The following is a 19,390-nucleotide window of genomic DNA, read 5'->3' on the forward strand; positions in this document are numbered from 1 at the left end:
AGGACGGCCACCGTCGACCCTTTCAACCCCCCTACGTTGGGCCGTTTCGGGTGCTGGAGACCGGAGACAAAACCTGCAAGGTCGACATGGGCGGCAAGCTGGAGTACGTAGCGGTTGACCGCCTTAAACCAGCACATCTAGACCTGGACCAACCGGTACGGTTGGCTGAGCCCCCACGGCAGGGGCGGCCTCGTGCCCTCCCACCTCAGCACGACAGGACCCGGAGGCAGCCTTCAACGGTGGTCCTGCTTCCAGCCCCAGAGACACGGAGTCGGGCTGGTCGGTTGATCCGGGCCCCGAGACATTAATGGTTGGGACTAATCTCGGGAGTTGGTGAATTCTGGGGGGAGGCATGTAGGGGACGACCGAATTCATGGGGCCCCTTTAAGGAAAGGGGCGTAACCCTGGTGACAGGGAGGGTTAAAGGGTGGCAGGAAGTGAATGTGAAAACATGTTTGTATGGATGGAAATAAACGGCCACAAGGTGCAGCCAAAGGGAATACTCGCCTCGTTGTTTCTTTCCACGCTCCTACAATATAATACAAGTGTCTACAAATATTACAGTGGTGACAAACAATGAGAAAGCAAAAGGCACGCGCTCAACCCAGTTTGTTAGGGATTGTGCAATCTGAGGTGAGGCACAGCTTGTCGCTGCCTCACCTCACGTGTCTCCCTGGTGTTTAGTTCCTGTTGCAGAATTTATTACCTTATATGGTGGTGTCTCTGGTCTCTGGTTTCTCTCACTGTGCACAATGCATTCAGTAACTCTCCCTTTAGTTCCTTTCACAAGTAAACATATTGTAACACATAATATCCAGCACAAGGAGCGCATTTAAACATAGATTTCTCACAGTGCCCCGCTATTATTAATAATCGTTAATAATTTTACTGACACTAATAATTCTATTGTTGTCAATAATTTAGTTTTCTTATATGCTGATAACTCAAACACGCTCCTTTTCGTTCCCAACACCTGATTGAAAACCAGACGGGGTTTTTCGGTGCGTCCTATGTATGTGGGTATTGCTACCAAACCTATGAAACCGTACTATACCATAACTGTAAACAACGATTCAATGTTTGTTTTACAGAGTGCCATACGCACACAGGCCAAACACTGAAATGTGATGGGTGTAAATGTTACCGGCACCAGACCTAGGGGAAATCTGGACCGGCAGCAAAGGTTACACAGTGTAGCCAACTGATCCAACTGTGGATTAATACAGAGAGAGGACCAACGTTAGCATCATGCGCAAGCCAGATCTAGTTTTATTCTGAGCTGCATTGCAGATCATAACATTTCACAATTTACATCAACATGGTGTGAACAAATTCAAATGAATTCAAATATATTCCACATCCAGTCCTACTAACATTTAACAACTACGGTGTAACACTGAAGTTCACAGACAGAACTAGCTAGGTAGCATTACAACGTTCGTCGGAACAATTAGCTACAAAATATAGCTAAATAAATTTATCACACATCTCTAATCATGTTACAACATTACAAAACCACAGCACAGCAGCACCAAAGCGCCATCTACTGACGTGATCGTGTACTACCTCGATATAAAGTCTGAAGAGTGTTAGAATCGTTCAATTATTAACAAAGAAAGTGTGGGGGGGTCTGTTTTAATAAAAACTAACATGTAGCATTTCCAACCTACTACATTATCACTCTTTTCCCCTCAAACATAAGTAAAAACACATGTAGTTACAGGTTTATTAGTAGAGGTATGAAAGTCTGACTCTGAAATTAATATCATTGTTAGAATGAAATAGAATTAAATATTGCTCTCTTTCTTGCTGTAAACTGAAAATGACCCTACTTTTGATTTGTTACCTCAGTAAATAATGTAAACATGAGTTTATGGTCTGAATTGCTAGTTTCAAGTCTTTTTCAATATAGCCTAATGTTCATTTCATAAATTATGGTCCAATTAGGAGTAAAATAGACAATAAACAAGGTTTTGCCATGCTTTAGGGCAGAGGTCTTCAACAGGGGTACTGCAGGGGGTCCGCAAAATTTTTGGTTGATTAGACAATTAAAAAAATAAATAAATAAATTCTCTAAACATGAATGTGTCCATTATTTTAATAGTTCAGTATTGTATGAAAGATAACAGGTATGTTTAGGCATGGCAGTGGCACTAATAGGCCATCACTCATTTTTCGTTTCCACATTTATGTTTAAAATGAAAACATCAATTTGAATAGCTTGTATGGTGATTATCATGCAATTGACAGACAATGTTGATATTGGCATTGGTATCAGCTGACAAGGTATGTTTATCAATGGCAGTGGCACGGCCACCCTACTTACTGTACCTTGCACATGTTTAAAATAAAAACATGAATATATTAACCTGTGTATTATTTCAATAGCTTAGTATTGAATGCACAATCAAGAGGTATACATGGCACTAGGCCCATTTAATATAAAACACAATTTTATACAATATATATATAGTCGGGGGTCCCTGCTCCATCTCTCTATCAGTTTGGGGGTCCTTGGCCTGAAAAACGTTGAAGACCCCTGCTTTAGGGCGTGGCTATCTTGTCATTGACAGGCCGCTAACACAGTGTTGTCCGGTCTGGGAGTTGTCAATATTTTCATCTTACAACATTAACCCTTTCACAGAAGTTAAAGTCTTATTCAGCATTCGGTTGTACTTAGCTCCACCCTCTTGTGTCACTTCTGGTTGCAAAAAGCCAAAATGGTACATTCATGAAATTTGAGCCTTTTAGGAGCAGAACTGAGGTGCCTGGGCAGTAATTTAGGGTTCAGTGACTCGCTCAAGGACACTTTGACATGCTGACAACAGGAGGATTTCACTTTTTTTTAAAAGTGAAAATAAAAATATAATTGCATTCACCACTAAAAACTGTTTTTATTAGCTACAAGTTGATTGTGAAAGAGAAATAATCCTCTTCCTCTGCCTGTATGGCAAAACACCAATTTATAACCTATGCATGGCGCACACCAAATGGTGGTGAAAGTAACTAAGTACGTTCAGAAGTTAGTTACTTTTACTTGGTACAATTTGTATGTACTTGTACTTCACTTCAAAATTTCCAAGTTGATGCTACTTTGTAACTCTACTCTACTACAGTTCAGAGGGAAATATTGTCATATACTCCACTACATTTATCTCACGGCTGAAGTTATTAATAATATAATTAAATTCAGATTAAGTATCTATAATCTAATAATATTAGTGCTGGACAAGTTAACGCATTAATTAATTAACGCCGACAATTATATTATCGCGCGTTAACGCAGTTTTTTATTTATTTATTATTAAGCGACATTTTTAACACAAGAACCAGGCAGCAAGCAGTGAACAGCTGTGTTCATGTGGCGTCACTTCCTTCCCCCCCCCCCCCCCCGGGTCCAGAACCCCTCCTACACTCCGTCACCACCGTCCTTCACTCTTGTCTCACAAACACACACACACGCGCGCGATCGTCTCGTTACAGATCAAACGTGACTGTTGTGGAGCTTCTAGTGAGGACCAAGACACGTCTTGTTTGAACGGAACACTTAACTGTCTGAACTGCAGTGTTACAGTGAACAGAACGCGCTCTTGCACCCGACATGTGGTTTTCTATGTATCAACATTGTTAGCTACTTCCTGTCTCTTCAAATTAAAAGCACTTCAGTTTTCATGCTCTTCACAATAAAAGTAAATCATGCAATCAAACAATTTACAACAGTGACAATATTAAAATACATATTGTCGAGTTTTTAAAGTGTTTTTGTTTGTAATATGTATAATAAGCATCATTTAGTTATCGCTACTGAGAATTTAACAAACATTAAAAAAAAGAAGTAGATATGTTTGCAGTTTAAGGTGTATTTAAATTGCATCTATTACACACATGAAGATAAAGTTATGAACACTGGCTGAATATCTATTATCAGAATCATAACTGCTACTGTGTAAATGGAATACTGCTGTTAAAAATAACCTTATTTGTTTAAAGTGTTTGCAAACCAAATGTTGTTGCACTTTTGTTCATATAGCAGTACTTTCAAGATAAAAGTGCGCAATACACTACTTTTGAATTCATTATTGAACTTTGCCATAACAATGCGATTAATCGCAAAAAAATCCATGCGATTATTCGCGATTAAATATTTTAATCATTGCCCAGCACTAAATAATATATAATAATATATCAGTGACAGCTGCCTTTTTCTGTGGAATGAGTATTTTTATTTTTGATACTTTAAGTGAATTTTGACTTTTAACTTAAAACACATTACTTTAGCAACACATTTTTCAAGTTGTATACTTTCATTTAAGTAAAGGATCTGATTACTTCTTCCACCACGGACTTTTACAGTCTTTTTTATGTAAGTCAGTTTCACAATCTGTCAAACAAAGCCAGACAGTGCTGTGAGCAAGATTTCAATCTGCACAGGGAATCCCCATGGATTAATTGCGTGCTGATTCCATGTTATTAATTAGTCATCAGGACTACAGTAAGCCACAAAACCCGAGTACAAGCCTATCAGAGCCCCCCACACACCCTGTAGAGATAGAGTCCTTGTTTTCCAGCCTCTCCAACTTGACATCTGGAAGGCCAAGAAATCCTTCCATCAAAATCCAACACATGGTACGAATCAACAATGTTGTGTGTGAGAGAGAGAGAGAGTTAAGGTCTATCGGATTGCTTGTTTGATTTGTTTCTGGATTTACTCTGGCCCATTTGTGTCTCTGTGCTCCTTTGTCTGCCAATATATGACTGGATCTGAGCAAACATCGATTGAGGAAGAAGCTTAACACTGACGGTTATTTCCACCACCCAAACATGCAGACTGGAAATACAAGTTTTTCAGTCACAGTGATTTGCTTCTGGCTTTGTATTGCAGTAGCCCGAGCAAAAGCAATGGACAACATGGAGGGGAATACAGCCACTTCTGAGGTGAGGGATGCATGTCAAAGGATTTAGGTTGTATGATGTATATAATCAACTGTCTATCACATGTTATATACCAGGAAATTGCACCATATATCAGGTTCCCCTACCCTGATAGCATGTGTGTAGTTTTTGTCCATGAGTACTACAGGGGTATGCTGACAAAAAGACAAAAAGTAATCATTTGGCTGGTATTTGGATATACACATCTTGACTGTTATGGCAACAATAAGTGGCATTTATTGTTAGTGCAACATATTAAAAAGTGCATTTGCATGTAAATTCAATATGTGAAAAAAAACAACTTAAGCAGACGCTGTATTATAGTCAGTATTTTGTAGCAGCACAATAATACATTAAAGTATTGTCCCATGATAGTGTAAAACATTTCAATGTTTGAGGCAGATTCAGCTCTGGGTTGAGATGCATTTCAATTTGGTCTCTTCAAGAAATACATACATTATTTAAATATTTTACACTTTTTTATATATAGGGCCCGAGCACTGACATAGTCGGAGCAGAGGACCTATTGTTATTCTAATGTTTATTATTATTAGGGCCCGAGCACTGACATAGTCAGAGCGGAGGACCTATTGTTATTCTAATGTTTATTATTATTAGGGCTCGAGCACCGACGAAGTCGGGCGAAGGCCCTATTGTAATTAAAAGAATTATTATTATTATTCCGTTGCCTCTAAAATCGCATTTTTCAGGGCTTTATCATACTCAAAAACTCCCCAAATTTAGCAGACGTATCAGGACTGCGTTAAAATTTGAGGTTTTATGGGTCGCATGTTCATGTATGACAAAATGGCTCACTAGCGCCCCCTACAGGTTCACAGGCCACGGCCATCAACAAACATGTCAGATTAACGTGAAATTTGACACATATTCAGCTCCATCTGCTCTACAATCAACGCGCTATAACTTTGAAACTCCGCCCATTCAGATTTCCACCATTTTAACTTTTGTGAAAAACACATTTTTGCAAACTGCTCCTAAATGCTGTGTCCGATTGCTACCAAAGGTCATGTGAATCATTATTGAATCGATGTCATCAAAACCCCCTCAAAATCGTATTGATAACTTATCGTGTTAAGAAGATATGGACCAATGAACTTATAAGGGGCGTGGCCCTGTACATCAATCAACCTAACTTTAAAACCATTGTGCCTATCATGAAATTTGAGACAAATGTCCACATTGCAGCCTGTAATATACCCTCACATTTTCATTCCCTTCAGCCACTAGGGGGCGCTACAGTAGTTAGCTCTTTTTGGCCATTTTTCCCATTTTCAGGCTTTGTATTTTCACAAAGTCCTCCTACAGTATTTATGCGATCGCCTTCAAATTTGGTCAGCACGATCTTAAGACTTTTATAATGAAAAGTTATCAAAATCATGAGTTTTCATGCAACAACCTTGGCGTGGCATCCATTTTGTGCAATTTTTCATGAAAATTTAAGTTGTTGTAACTCCAGGGTACATTGTCAAATCTGCCCAAAATGTCTTATGCAGGATGCTAGTTCAGGCCTGAAAACATTCCAATGCCTCAATTTTGACATAGTCATAGCGCTTTCTTCGCCATGAAAAAGCAAGCTGATTTTTCTGTGATTTGGGATACTCAAAAACTCATGGAAATTTGTACTTTGTCGTAGGTGATGAAATTAAAGATCTCATGAGGATTTTTGGCTTGGTCGTTAGAAATTGTCTCGATAGCGCCCCCTGCAGATTTTCCACAAAGCAGCCCAAGCACCACGTTTAACCTACATGTATTAAATTTGGTCGGTACATGTATCATATGGAGACTTTAAAAAAAGTCCCTTGGGACCATGCTCTAAAATCAACCAAAAGTTGGCCATTTTGATTTTTGTGTGAATTTTCCCTTGATTTCTAGTCGCTATACTTTAACGAACTCCTCCTAGGGACTTTATCAGAGCCACTTCAAATTTGGACAGTACAATCCAAAGACCTTTGTGATTAAAAGTTATCAAAAGCTTTACGTTTAATGAAATAGCGTAGCCGTTGCGTATCGGTCATTTTATGCAACTCCCATTAAACTACGTTTTCAGGCTTTGTATTTTAACAAACCCCTCCAACAGAGTTTATACGATCAACATCAAATTTGGACAGGATGATTTAAAGACATTTATGATGAAGATTTTTCAAAATGGTGAGTTTTCATTGAACGACCTTGACGTGGCGTGCGCCCACTTCTCTCCCAATTTGTGCCATTCACTATGAAAGAGGGAGTTGTTTTAACTCCAAGGTACATTGTCCAATCTGCCCTAAATTTCGTATGCATGATGCTAGTTCAGGCTTGAGCACATTTCCATGCCAACATTTTCACAAAGTCATAGCGCCACCTAGTGGCAAAAGGAAATTACACGGTTTATACTTGATGTACTCCTACTAGCCAATTAATTTGATCAACCTCACATTTTGTTAGGAAAGCCTTAAGACATTGATGATATTTCATCATGAATTTTGTGAGTTTTCATTGAAAGATGTTGCCATGGCAATGCATTATTCACCATGAAATGGAAGCAGATTTTTCTGTAGCCTAGGATGATCAAATAGTCATGGTACTTTGCACATGTGTCACAGGTGATGAACATAAATATTTCATATGGGTTTTTGCCTGTGCCATAAAAAATTGCCTCGACAGCGCCCCCTACAAATATTCTAAAGAGCAGCCCCAGTGGTACATTTCACCTACATGTATGAAATTTTGTAGGCATATGTATCACATAATGACTTTTAAAAAGTCTCTTGACACTATGCTCTAAACCAGGGGTATTCAACTAAAATTCCAAAAGGTCCAGATTGAGAAAATCTCCTCGGGCAAAGGTCCGAAACATTACAATAATATCTAACTTGCGCTATTTAGTGCTATATATATATATAAATAAATATATATATATATATAAATAAATATATATTTATTTATATATATATATAAATAAATATATATATAAATAAATATATATATATAAATAAATATATATAAATAAATATATATATATATAAAAACAGGCAAGTATTTTGAATTTATTATTATTGTAACAGACTGTCTCATGTTTATCGTTTTGTATTCGAGATATGATGTCCCTTCAGGGTTGCCGTAGAGAAAAGGCGACTTCCGCTTCTGGTCGGGGGGAGGGGGGGGGGGGCAGAAATAAAGAGAGAAGCTGCACCAGCTGTTGCTGTCCCTGGAGACTACTGGACATTGCTGCGATAAAGTCAGCAGACACTCAGATCTCCGTGGTCAACTCAGCAGACACTTACATTTTAGTGCACCTACAGTGGGGAAAAAAAGTATTTAGTCAGCCACCAATTGTGCAAGTTCTCCCACTTAAAAAAATGAGAGATGCCTGTAATTTTCATCATAGGTACACTTCAACTATGAGAGACAGAATGGGGGGAAAGAATCCAGGAAATCACATTGTAGGATTTTTAATGAATTAATTGGTAAATTCCTCGGTAAAATAAGTATTTGGTCACCTACAAACAAGCAAGATTTCTGGCTCTCACAGACCTGTAACTTCTTCTTTAAGAGGCTCCTGTGTCCTCCACTCGTTACCTGTATTAATGGCAACTGTTTGAACTCGTTATCAGTATAAAAGACACCTGTCCACAACCTCAAACAGTCACACTCCAAACTCCACTATGGCCAAGACCAAAGACCTGTCAAAGGACACCAAAAACAAAATTGTAGACCTGCACCAGGCTGGGAAGACTGAATCTGCAATAGGTAAGCAGCTTGGTGTGAAGAAATCAACTGTGGGAGCAATTATTAGAAAATGGAAGACATACAAGACCACTGATAGTCTCCCTCGATCTGGGGCTCCACGCAAGATCTCACCCCGTGGGGTCAAAATGATCACAAGAACGGTGAACAAAAATCCCAGAACCACACGGGGGGACCTAGTGAATGACCTGCAGAGAGCTGGGACCAAAGTAACAAAGGCTACCATCAGTAACACACTACGCCGCCAGGGACTCAAATCCTGCAGTGCCAGACGTGTCCCCCTGCTTAAGCCAGTACATGTCCAGGCCGTCTGAAGTTTGCTAGAGAGCATTTGGATGATCCAGAAGAGGATTGGGAGAATGTCATATGGTCAGATGAAACCAAAATAGAACTTTTTGGTAAAAACTCAACTCGTCGTGTTTGGAGGAGAAAGAATGCCGAGTTGCATCCAAAGAACACCATACCTACTGTGAAGCATGGGGGTGGAAACATCATGCTTTGGGGCTGTTTTTCTGCAAGGGGACCAGGACGACTGATCCGTGTAAAGGAAAGAATGAATGGGGCCATGTATCGTGAGATTTTGAGTGGAAACCTCCTTCCATCAGCAAGGGCATTGAAGATGAAACGTGGCTGGGTCTTTCAGCATGACAATGATCCCAAACACACCGCCCGGGCAACGAAGGAGTGGCTTCGTAAGAAGCATTTCAAGGTCCTGGAGTGGCCTAGCCTAGCCTAGATCTGCATGGAGGAATGGGCCAAAATACCAGCAACAGTGTGTGAAAAGCTTGTGAAGACTTACAGAAAATGTTTGACCTCTGTCATTGCCAACAAAGGGTATATAACAAAGTATTGAGATGAACTTTTGTTATTGACCAAATACTTATTTTCCACCATAATTTGCAAATAAATTCTTTAAAAATCAGTGATTTTCTGGATTTTTTTCTCATTTTGTCTCTCATAGTTGAGGTATACCTATGATGAAAATTACAGGCCTCTCTCATCTTTTTAAGTGGGAGAACTTGCACAATTGGTGGCTGACTAAATACTTTTTTTCCCACTGTATATGCTGAAATTCACGGTTAACGCATTTAAACCCTAACCCTAACCCCAAATGGCACAGATCAGGAGCGAGCGAAGGACTTAAAGTTAGTGGAAACATTAACGTGAGACAACATCCGGTTTCTTCAGACGAACATCCGGTTTTCAGAATAAGATGCCAACAAAGTATGAATTATATTCACATTAAGTATAAAACATGCTACCTGCATCTCGTGAACCAAATGTTATTGCCCTTTTGTTCATATAGCAGTACTTTTAAAATAAAAGTGCACAATACACTACTTTTTAATTCATTATTGAACTTTGCCTTAACAATGCGATTAATCGCAAAAATCCATGCGATTAATTGCGATTAAAAATTTTCATCGTTGCCCAGCACTAATATATATATATAAATTATATTCAAGAAGTCTAGTAGTAGTAACGTCTCTGTGTAGTCAACAACTGTCAAATCAAATAAAGAAAGTACACATCAATTATATTTTAACAATTATTATTCTCAGTTTTCAAATTTAACTGGATGGATTATAAATACATAGAAATACATAAATAAATGTTCTTCTCATTTTAAGTACAATAAGGGCTGGATTAAAGAATAACTGACATAACAGAAAGCTTTTGAAAAATGTGCATCTTAAGATAAATTAATTCATTTTAGAAAAATGTATTTCACTGAATTGTCTGCAGCTTTAAATTCACTTAATTCAGTGTGAATTGATGTCAATCAAAAAAGCCACAATATTATATTTTTTCATCTAACAAGATAAATCAGTGAGCATGGACTTTATCTGTGGTTATTAAACCACTTGTTTCAGCTCTATTCTCTCTGTTTACATCATTGTTGGACAGTGAATTACTGTGTTAGGATTCTGATCATATTAGGCTCTTAGGTTTATTTTCTGTGTCTTCATTTCAGATGTGAGTGGGTACGTTTGTTCAAAAGAGTTGTGCTTTGCCTCGTAGTGCGCTTCATTTGCCGCTTTTATCAATAGTTTCTGGACATATGAGACATGCTGGTTTTAACTGCTTGTGGGAAGAATTAACATAAGAGTCTGTTCATTCTTGCTTATAAATTCTGTTCTCTCTGAACACGTTTCTCTTTTTGGAGAACGTCTTGTGAGATAACTTCTCTGATCAACGTAATAGTCCTGCTCTGCTATATATATTTCCTCGTCTCTCCCCCGTGTGTCACGGTGTGTGTAAATCTCACTCGAGTCAGGAAACTTGTCAGAATACCCATATTTGATTGGCTGAGCTGCATCACCTGATGTGATTTACAACGCATTGGTCGGTGTGTTTCCTGCACCGCTGAACAAGTGCCGTAACGGCTGAATAAGCTGCGCCAGTTAAAGTATAAACTAGCTTTCTAATATGTAGATTTCCAAATTATCTATCGGTTTGAGATCCTGGGTCCAGATGCAACTGCGTCTGGGTCCGGATCTGGACCGCCAGTTGGGGACCCCTGCTCTAAACCATACTGTAAGTCTGCAATTTGTGTGAATTTTTCATTCATTTTTGACCATTTCTAGGCACTATACTTTAATGAACTCCTCCTAGGGAAATAATCAAATCAACTTCAAATTTGGTCAGAACAATGTAAAGACCTTTGTGATGAAAAGTTACTCAAAGCTTGTTGTTTCATGAAAAGCCATTGCCGTGGTGACGCATTCTTCGCCATGAAAAACAAATGTGTTTTTGAGGGGCTAAAAATACTCAAAACATAACCAAACTTGTCACACACATTTAAAATCCTGAATGTAGTTATCTAATTGATATCTAAGTGATTTTAATGCTTCAGAGTGGCAAGTCGGCTCGATAGCGCCCCCTACAATATTTTGACGATGCAGCCCTTGCAGTACGTTTCACCTAGATAAAATTTGGTAAGCAGATGTATAACATGGAGACTTAAAAAAAAGGTCTTAGGGGTCCATGCTCTAAACCCAACCGGAAGTCAGCCATTTGGAATTTTGTATGAATACCTCGTGTTTTCTTTCCATTTCCAGGTGCTGTACCTTAACGAACTCCTCCTAGGGAATTAATCAGATCAACTTAGGTCTTTAGAGATTGTTCTGACCAAATTCTTTGTGATTAAAAGTTACTAAAAGCTTGAGGTTTCATTGAACAACATGGACTTGGTGTGGCGGCCATTTTACATGGTTCGCCATCAAGCTGTTGTAACTCAACTGTACTTTGCCAAAACTGTCCCAAACTTGACATGCTTGATTACTGTCATGATTTTAGGACTTCTGCATGCCAATATTAACTCAGTCATAGCGCCACCTACTGGCAACCACAGACGTAAGCAGGATTCTATAATTACAGCGGCCCAAACACTGAACTTATTGAAAGGGTTTGTCGGCACACCATGAGATAAAGACTTATCTGATCTAAATATGTGCATACTAAGATGCTTGGAGAGCAAAAGTTAGATAACAGTGGATTTTCAAACCATGTCAGTGGGCATTAGTATAAATGATCTGTCCAGAGCTTCTTCATGACAATCAGGTTAAACGTTATAATGAATGCTTCACACTACAATCTAAAGTTACAGAAGAACTTAAAATGAAAACAGTGTTAAATTAAAGTGTTCAAGTAACAGCAAATGGCACTACTGTTTTGTTAACTTTCACGTAAGTCCAAATACAATCAGCAGGACACTGCAGGGAGTTGAACCCATCCCAGTAAACTGACAGTCTGTTATGTTACAAACACTGAAGCGCATTCACACACATTCATTTTCTTAATGATCTTTAAAGGCTTACATTCATGATTGTATCGGAGGTACACTCAAAACATTTGAGGCTTAAGACCTGGTAACATGATCTTGCTACGCTGCTGGTCTACGCAGGAAATATCATCTAACTCGTGCACGCAGTGTATGATGGTCACAGAAATGCATGGCCGCGTCAACCAGAGTCCTGCCAGTATCCTCGACGTGCGTGAAGTTGCGAGGGCCCGATCAATGCTGCTTGCAGCTTTAATTTTTATTGATTCACTGTTAAGTATTTCATTATATTTCAATATCTGTACTTTGTGGTCTGATTGTATTTGATGTTATTAAGCTTAATTGTTTTATCTTGATTTTTGCAAGTGAAGTTTTGAAAAGTGCCTTGTATATAATGTATATTAGTATTATTTTTTATTTTGTCTAATTCAGCTGACTTTGATCATTTCCAGAAACCCATCCATAGGTCCAGATCTCTGTGTACTGGTGAACAGGAGTATGTTCACAAGAGGAAACAAGTAGTTCTGGAGTCACTTATTAGCCTGGGAATCAACTGTACTGCAGTAAGAAAGACAATTTATTTTTGTCTCTGTCCCTTTCTCTTTCCTTTGTTTCCTTCATCAAAGAGAAGTTATTTTTCTTTGGGAATGTGTCTTGTTTGCACAGATGTTCTCCTGCACATGTTTATAATGTGATGAATATATCTTTTTCCTGCATGACTCTGAGCACTGTAGACACTTATCACAGAGTAGTCTCTAGTACATCCTCAAGTCATGTGATTTAGCTTTTTGACAGTACTAAATATTCTCTGTACTGCTAAATCTGTGTTGTTAGGAAACAGGTAATGCGGCGAGTGATCTAGAAGGATATTATAAGTGGTAAGATATGTAACATTCTTATACCCCTGTTCTAGAGGGTGCTGCAGGAATGACGTATTTGTGTAAGTTAGCATTGTACTAGTTCCCTTGAGAAAACAATAGATTTTTCCATTCGATTTTGGATTATTGCGAAAAATAGGCTCTGTGGCAGACAAAAGTGTATGAATCTTACACGTTTTGTTCAGCAAGATAATCATTGCAAATTAAAACCACTTTTTTAATTTTTGAAGCGTGAATGCAGTCAGTAGAAGTAAAATCCTAACTTTTGGCTATAAACAAACTACCCCACTGTCGCATATATATACATTGAGGCTCTAAAGACTGACTAGTCAGCATGATGACATTTTGGACTCTCATTTAGCCACTTATTAGCAGACGCTTTTTTAATCCACATAAAAAATTCAAAATTCACAACAGGTGTAGGGGAAAGTCGGTAGGAAAGATTAGTAAATTAAAATGTAACGTGGGATAAAAGTACATTTTGACGACAGTAACGTGCCGATTTCCTGAGCATATATGAGTGATATATGCTTAACTACGTCACCACGTACAGCAGACATCGCTTACCAGAAACACAAAAAAAATCATGTGGATTCGTCATACTGTCACTGTTTTACCCGGAAAGCCGTTTTGGACGACGAAAAGTAAATTAACTCAAGAGGCTTATTCCAGAGCCTGATCCTGGCCCTGACCTTTCCTTGTCATACGCAAGCAGACAGTTGCTGTGGGGTGGACCATGACCAATGGTTTCTGGACCATGAGAGTCGACCCAGCTGACCAATGCAAGCTGGCCCTCTCCTTCTGTAACTGGCAGTACACCTGGAACCACTGTCCATTTAGGTAATGTCCATCAAACTCTCCATCAAAGTTTGCACGCAGAAAATGTATCTTCATGGATGACATCCTCATGAGAGGTTGAACCTTTGAGGGACACCTGACCTGGATCAGTCACATGCTCAACCAGCTACGTTCTGCCATCATTGCTCCTTGGCACAACATCGTCCATCCCTCCTCACCCAGAAGTTCCAGCCACACATCATCTGCACCGAATCCACTTTGAGGCCGTAGCCATCCCTGTCTCTCACAAGAAAGACGCTTTTCCAGATGGTCAGTGTCCCGATGCTATACCCACAGCCGCACTGCGGTCAGTTCACTGCTGGACAGTTGCCCGCCTCCGGGGTGCCCTCAAGGAGAGAAATATCCCATTCCACCAGACTGACAATAAAGCCAGGCTTTTCCAACTCTTCACGGCTTCCACTTCCACTACTCATACCGGCTGTTCGCGTCTGTGTTCTCTATTTACCCTTCTCATGGCCTGCAGATTACCTCACGAGGCAGCCCACTACAGGGGCACAGCCAATGACTCCAGACCTCAATCAGGTCCAGGTTGTATCTGCCTTTGTGCCTCTTCCCTCTATGTCTGTTTTGTCTCACGTTTTATCCTCTTTCATTACATCCCTATGTCCACAGACTGCACATCTGATCCCTGCACATGCATCCTTCCATCATGGCATACTTTCTTCTCTCCTTCCTTCCTTCAGCCATTGCTAATGTAACCCCTCCAGCTCCCCCTGCTCCCACAGGTTCCTCCTCTTTCTCTCTTGCAGCAACTAATTCCAACGCTGACATCTGACGCTGACATCCAATGGGGGTAATGGACGCTGACGTCATTTGTCCACTTCCAGCCACAGAACCCTTGCCCACCCAAGCTTCCCTCAAACAGAAAATACTAGCAGGCAATTACATTGATCTTGCTCAGCTCTTCAAGCCATCCACTTGCACCACCCCACACAGCCAGTTTGATTCTAAGCCCATCCACTTTTTAGCTGTCCAATCAAATGCGAATGATTTAATTTTAATCCTTTGTGTACAGAAGCTAACGACACTAACTTTCGTTTCACTAGGACTTTAAGTTGCTTACTCAAAATACATTCAAACAGGCAGCAGTTAACCAGATATTTTTGTCAGGAGTTGGTGGAGACCAAAACAGAACTAAAAAGAGTGTGATAAGGACTTCTGACATCTGTCAAGTGGCCAGAACCACCATGCAAAATAAATGCAAAGTTGATTGGTGTCTCATGGATGTGTAAATAGACAATTGTTTGCTAACACATCAGTCAAGATGGTGCCGCGGTTGGCTGCCTCGGCATGTTGGTGCGCATTGTTTTGTGTTGTTTTTGTTGTTTATTCAGTTTTCTGCTGTGATACCCGGAGCTCTTTCACCAGAGATGAGCTCGTAAACATCAGGGGAACAACTCCAGCGGACTTACTTCCAACTTTTCTTTTAACTTCTGTGGAATTACTGGACATTATCGTCAAAAGGTGTGCTCACCTTAACCCATGCAGTGAAGCGCCATAGGAGAGGGAAACGGGCCGGTGCGCTCGTGCGTCTTTGCATACGTGGTTCTCGTACGCCGCTGCCGGGCATATTTCTCTCCAACGTTCGCTCACTGAGCAACAAACTGGATGAACTTCAGCTACTGGTGGGGAGAGACAGAGACTTTTCTTCATCCTCCATTTTGTGCTTCACTGAGACCTGGCTCTGTGGATCGATACCGGACTCTGCGCTCCAGCTGGCTGGCTTCCAGCTGTTCACAGCGGATCGCGACACGGAGCTCTCCGGAAAATCGAAGGGTGGAGGAATCTGTTTCTACTCCAACAGTGGCTGGTGCAACGATGTGACAGTGGTTCTGCAGCACTGTTCTCCTGATCTGGAATCTTTCATCATAATGTAAACCCTTTTACTCCCCCCGTGAGTTCGCTTCATTCATACTGGTCGGTGTTTACATTCCGCCCCAGGCCAACGTGCAGGAGGCACAGCGTGCGTTCGCAGACCAGATAATGTGTGTAGAGTGGACCAACCCGGAGTCTTTAGTTATTGTCCTTGGTGACTTTAAAAAAGAAAACCTCAGTCATGAACTCCCCAAATACAGACAGTTTATTAAATGCCCTACCAGAGAGGAGAACATTTTAGACCACTGTTACACCACAATCAGCGGGGCCTGTCACGCCATCCCTATGCTGCACTGGGTCACTCTGACTATGTCATGGTCCATCTGATTCCTGCATACAGGCAGAAATTAAAGCTCTGTAAACCTGTGGTGAGGAAATTCAAGGAGTGGACCAGTGAAGCTCTGGAGGATCTTCGGGCGTGCTTAGACTGTACAGACTGGGATGTTTTCAGGACTGCTACCAACAGTCTGGATGAGTACACAGAGGCTGTAACTTCATACATCAGCTTCTGTGAGGACAGCTGTGTTCCAACAAGCACCAGGTTAGTTACAACAATGACAAACCCTGGTTTACAGCAGAACTCGGACAGCTACGGTTGCACAAGGAACAGGCATTTAGGAGTGGGGACAAGGACATGTATAAAGAGGCAAAATACAGGTTTAGTAAGACGGTGAGAGACGCTAAACGACTGTATTCTGAGAAACTGCAACACCAGCTCTCAGCAAGTGACTCTGCTTCTGTCTGGAGAGGTCTCAAACAGATCACCAACTACAAGCCAAAAACCCCCCACTCCATGAACGACCTATGCCTGGCAAACGAGCTGAACGAGTTCTACTGTCGTTTTGAAAGACAATTGGACAGTCTTGACTCCATCCCCCATGGCTCCGTCAACCAGCTGCAGACCACCAGGTCCCCCTCCCCCAGCTCAGCAGGGGCCCATGCCTCTCACCCATCCCAGTCCCAGAACCACAAACCGCTTTATCGCTAATAATCATAAAGCTCCTCACCTTTACGCTGTTTTCATGAAGTCAAAGGCATAATTTCCCAGTTCTGGAGCTAAAAAAATGGTTCTACGTATATCCTGTGTGACTGTTTCCGTGATGACAGGGGGCTTTTATAAGGCAGGGTACGAAGGGGGGACAATTTGACTTTCGGCGTATCAGATTTTACGCTTCGCGAGGGACGGCGTGGTTTTGATTCTTACTCGCTAACGATTCTGTCAATCAATAACACGTTGTCCCAGCTCAATTCTCTAGGCTCTGACGTGTCGAAGGAGGGTTCATTGACTGAAATCGACCAATGGGCTGCTGAGTTAGGTCTACATAGACACAGATAAACTGCAGGCAGACAGGAATGGATCCATGGATCACAGACACAAACAGGCTCAGATAGGATTCTAGCTCTCAAAATGAAGCCAAACTGCTGTATTTGGATAGACTATTAGTGATATAACAAGTGAAATATATAGTTATATAGTATAGAAAATTACAATGGAACAGCTGGTTCCAAAATGACAATTTGGGTGACCTCACCTGATCTCTCTGTACTATAACCTCTAATTTTGTTCTGCTTCACTTTATCAAAGTCACACTTTGCACAGAGACTGTTCACATATTGTTCTATGATTTGGGGGTGGTTTTAGACTTGCAGCTGCATCATTCCAAAGAAATAATAACAATAAAAGTGCTTTTTTTTCAAGCGAACCTGAAACTTTTCAATTTGAGCTGTGTGCCATCTTCATTTACTCTCAACCAGTAACATATACACTGATATTTACACATCTAAACAAATCTCACAAGTGTTACCTTTATCATAACATCAAAATTATTCAAATAGACCTTGTAGTTCCAGAAATACACTCTTTTTAGTATGGGTATGCAATTTTAAAGCAGAGGCTTAAAATCAGGGCTAGGGCCCAAGAGGAAAAAGAGAACCCCCGCAAAGCAGCCGGCCCAGACTGTGTCTCCCCCTCCACCCTGAAGCATTGTGCTGATCAGCTGTCTCCGGTGTTTACAGACATCTTCAACACCTCCCTGGAGACCAGCCTACTTCCAAGGCCTCCACCATCATCCCCGTCCCCCCCCAAAAAAAGGATCACAGGACTTAATGACTACAGGCCCGTCGCCCTGACCTCTGTGGTTATGAAGTCTTTTGAGCGCCTTGTCCTGTCCCACCTAAAACCCCTCACCGACCCTCTGCTGTTCGCCTACAGAGCCAACAGGTCTGTAGATGACGCAGTCAACATGGCCCTTCATTTCATCCTCCAGCATCTGGACTCCTCAGGAACCTACACCAGGATCCTGTTTGTGGACTTCAGCTCTGCCTTTAACACCATCATCCCGTCTGTGCTGCATGACAAGCTCTCCCAGCTGCACGTGCCCTACTTCACCCGCAAGTGGATCACAGACTTCCTGTCTGACAGGAAGCAGCGCATGAAGCTGGGAAAACATGTCTCAGCCTCCCGGACCATCAGCACCGGTTTCCCCCAAGGCTGCGTTCTTTCCCCTCTTCTCTTCTCCCTCTACACTAGTGATTCTCAACTGTCCGGTTTTCAGTGGGTCGCGATCCTTTGCCTGACAAAAAAGACAAAAAAAAAAGTGATTTTATTTTGAAGGGCATTTTTTATGCAGCGGAATTATTCCAGCATTTACGGCACTTGTTCAGCGGTGCAGGAAACACACCGGTGCAGGAAACACACAAACAAACACACATCACGTGATGAAGCTCAGCCAATCAAATATGGGTATTCTGACAAGTTTCCTGATTTGAGTGAGATGTACACACACCGTGACACACGGGGGAGAGACGAGGAGATAGACAGCAGAGCAGGACTATTGAGGTGTGAGTTGAGTAAGTCAAATCATAGGACCATCTCCAAAAGAGAAAATGACCAGAGAGAATAGAGTCATTAGACTCTGACTGGTCAGACTCATATAGCTGAATTCTTCCCACACTAATTTCTCTTTTTAGAAGATGAGAAACAATATTATATTGTGGATTCATCACTTCACCCTGAATGAACTGAATTTCAAGCTGCAGGGCAATTCAGTGAAAATTATTTTTCTAAAATGAATTTTGTTACGTAATTTATTTTTTAATCCAGCCATTATTTTACTTGAAATGAGAAGAACATTTATTCATGTGTTATTTATAATCCATCCAGTTCAATTTGAAAACTGAGAATAATAATTGTTAAAATATAATTGGTGTACTTTCTTTATTTGATTTGACAGTTGTTGACTACACAGAGACGTTACTAAAGACGTTACTACTAGACTTCTTGAATATAGATATACCCAAATTATATATATATAGA

The 19,390-nt window shown here is 40.7% G+C and overlaps 1 protein-coding gene across 1 annotated transcript in view; it reads left to right on the forward strand.

Annotated features, from left to right (window-relative positions):
• The first annotated feature begins 4,821 nt into the window (after window positions 1-4,821).
• The window catches only part of LOC142938556 (cytosolic phospholipase A2 gamma-like), a 49,525-nt gene continuing 34,956 nt past the window's right edge, over window positions 4,822-19,390 (forward strand). Inside the window, exons 1-2 of the mRNA XM_076081826.1 lie at window positions 4,822-4,935; window positions 12,916-13,026. Of these exons, the coding sequence (XP_075937941.1) occupies window positions 4,822-4,935; window positions 12,916-13,026 (225 nt within the window). The remainder of the gene's footprint in view (window positions 4,936-12,915; window positions 13,027-19,390) is intronic.

Source organism: Anarhichas minor, unplaced genomic scaffold (genome assembly GCF_050575085.1).
Source record: "Anarhichas minor isolate MPS153535 unplaced genomic scaffold, ASM5057508v1 ptg000007l, whole genome shotgun sequence".
Taxonomy (NCBI): Eukaryota; Metazoa; Chordata; class Actinopteri; order Perciformes; family Anarhichadidae; genus Anarhichas; species Anarhichas minor.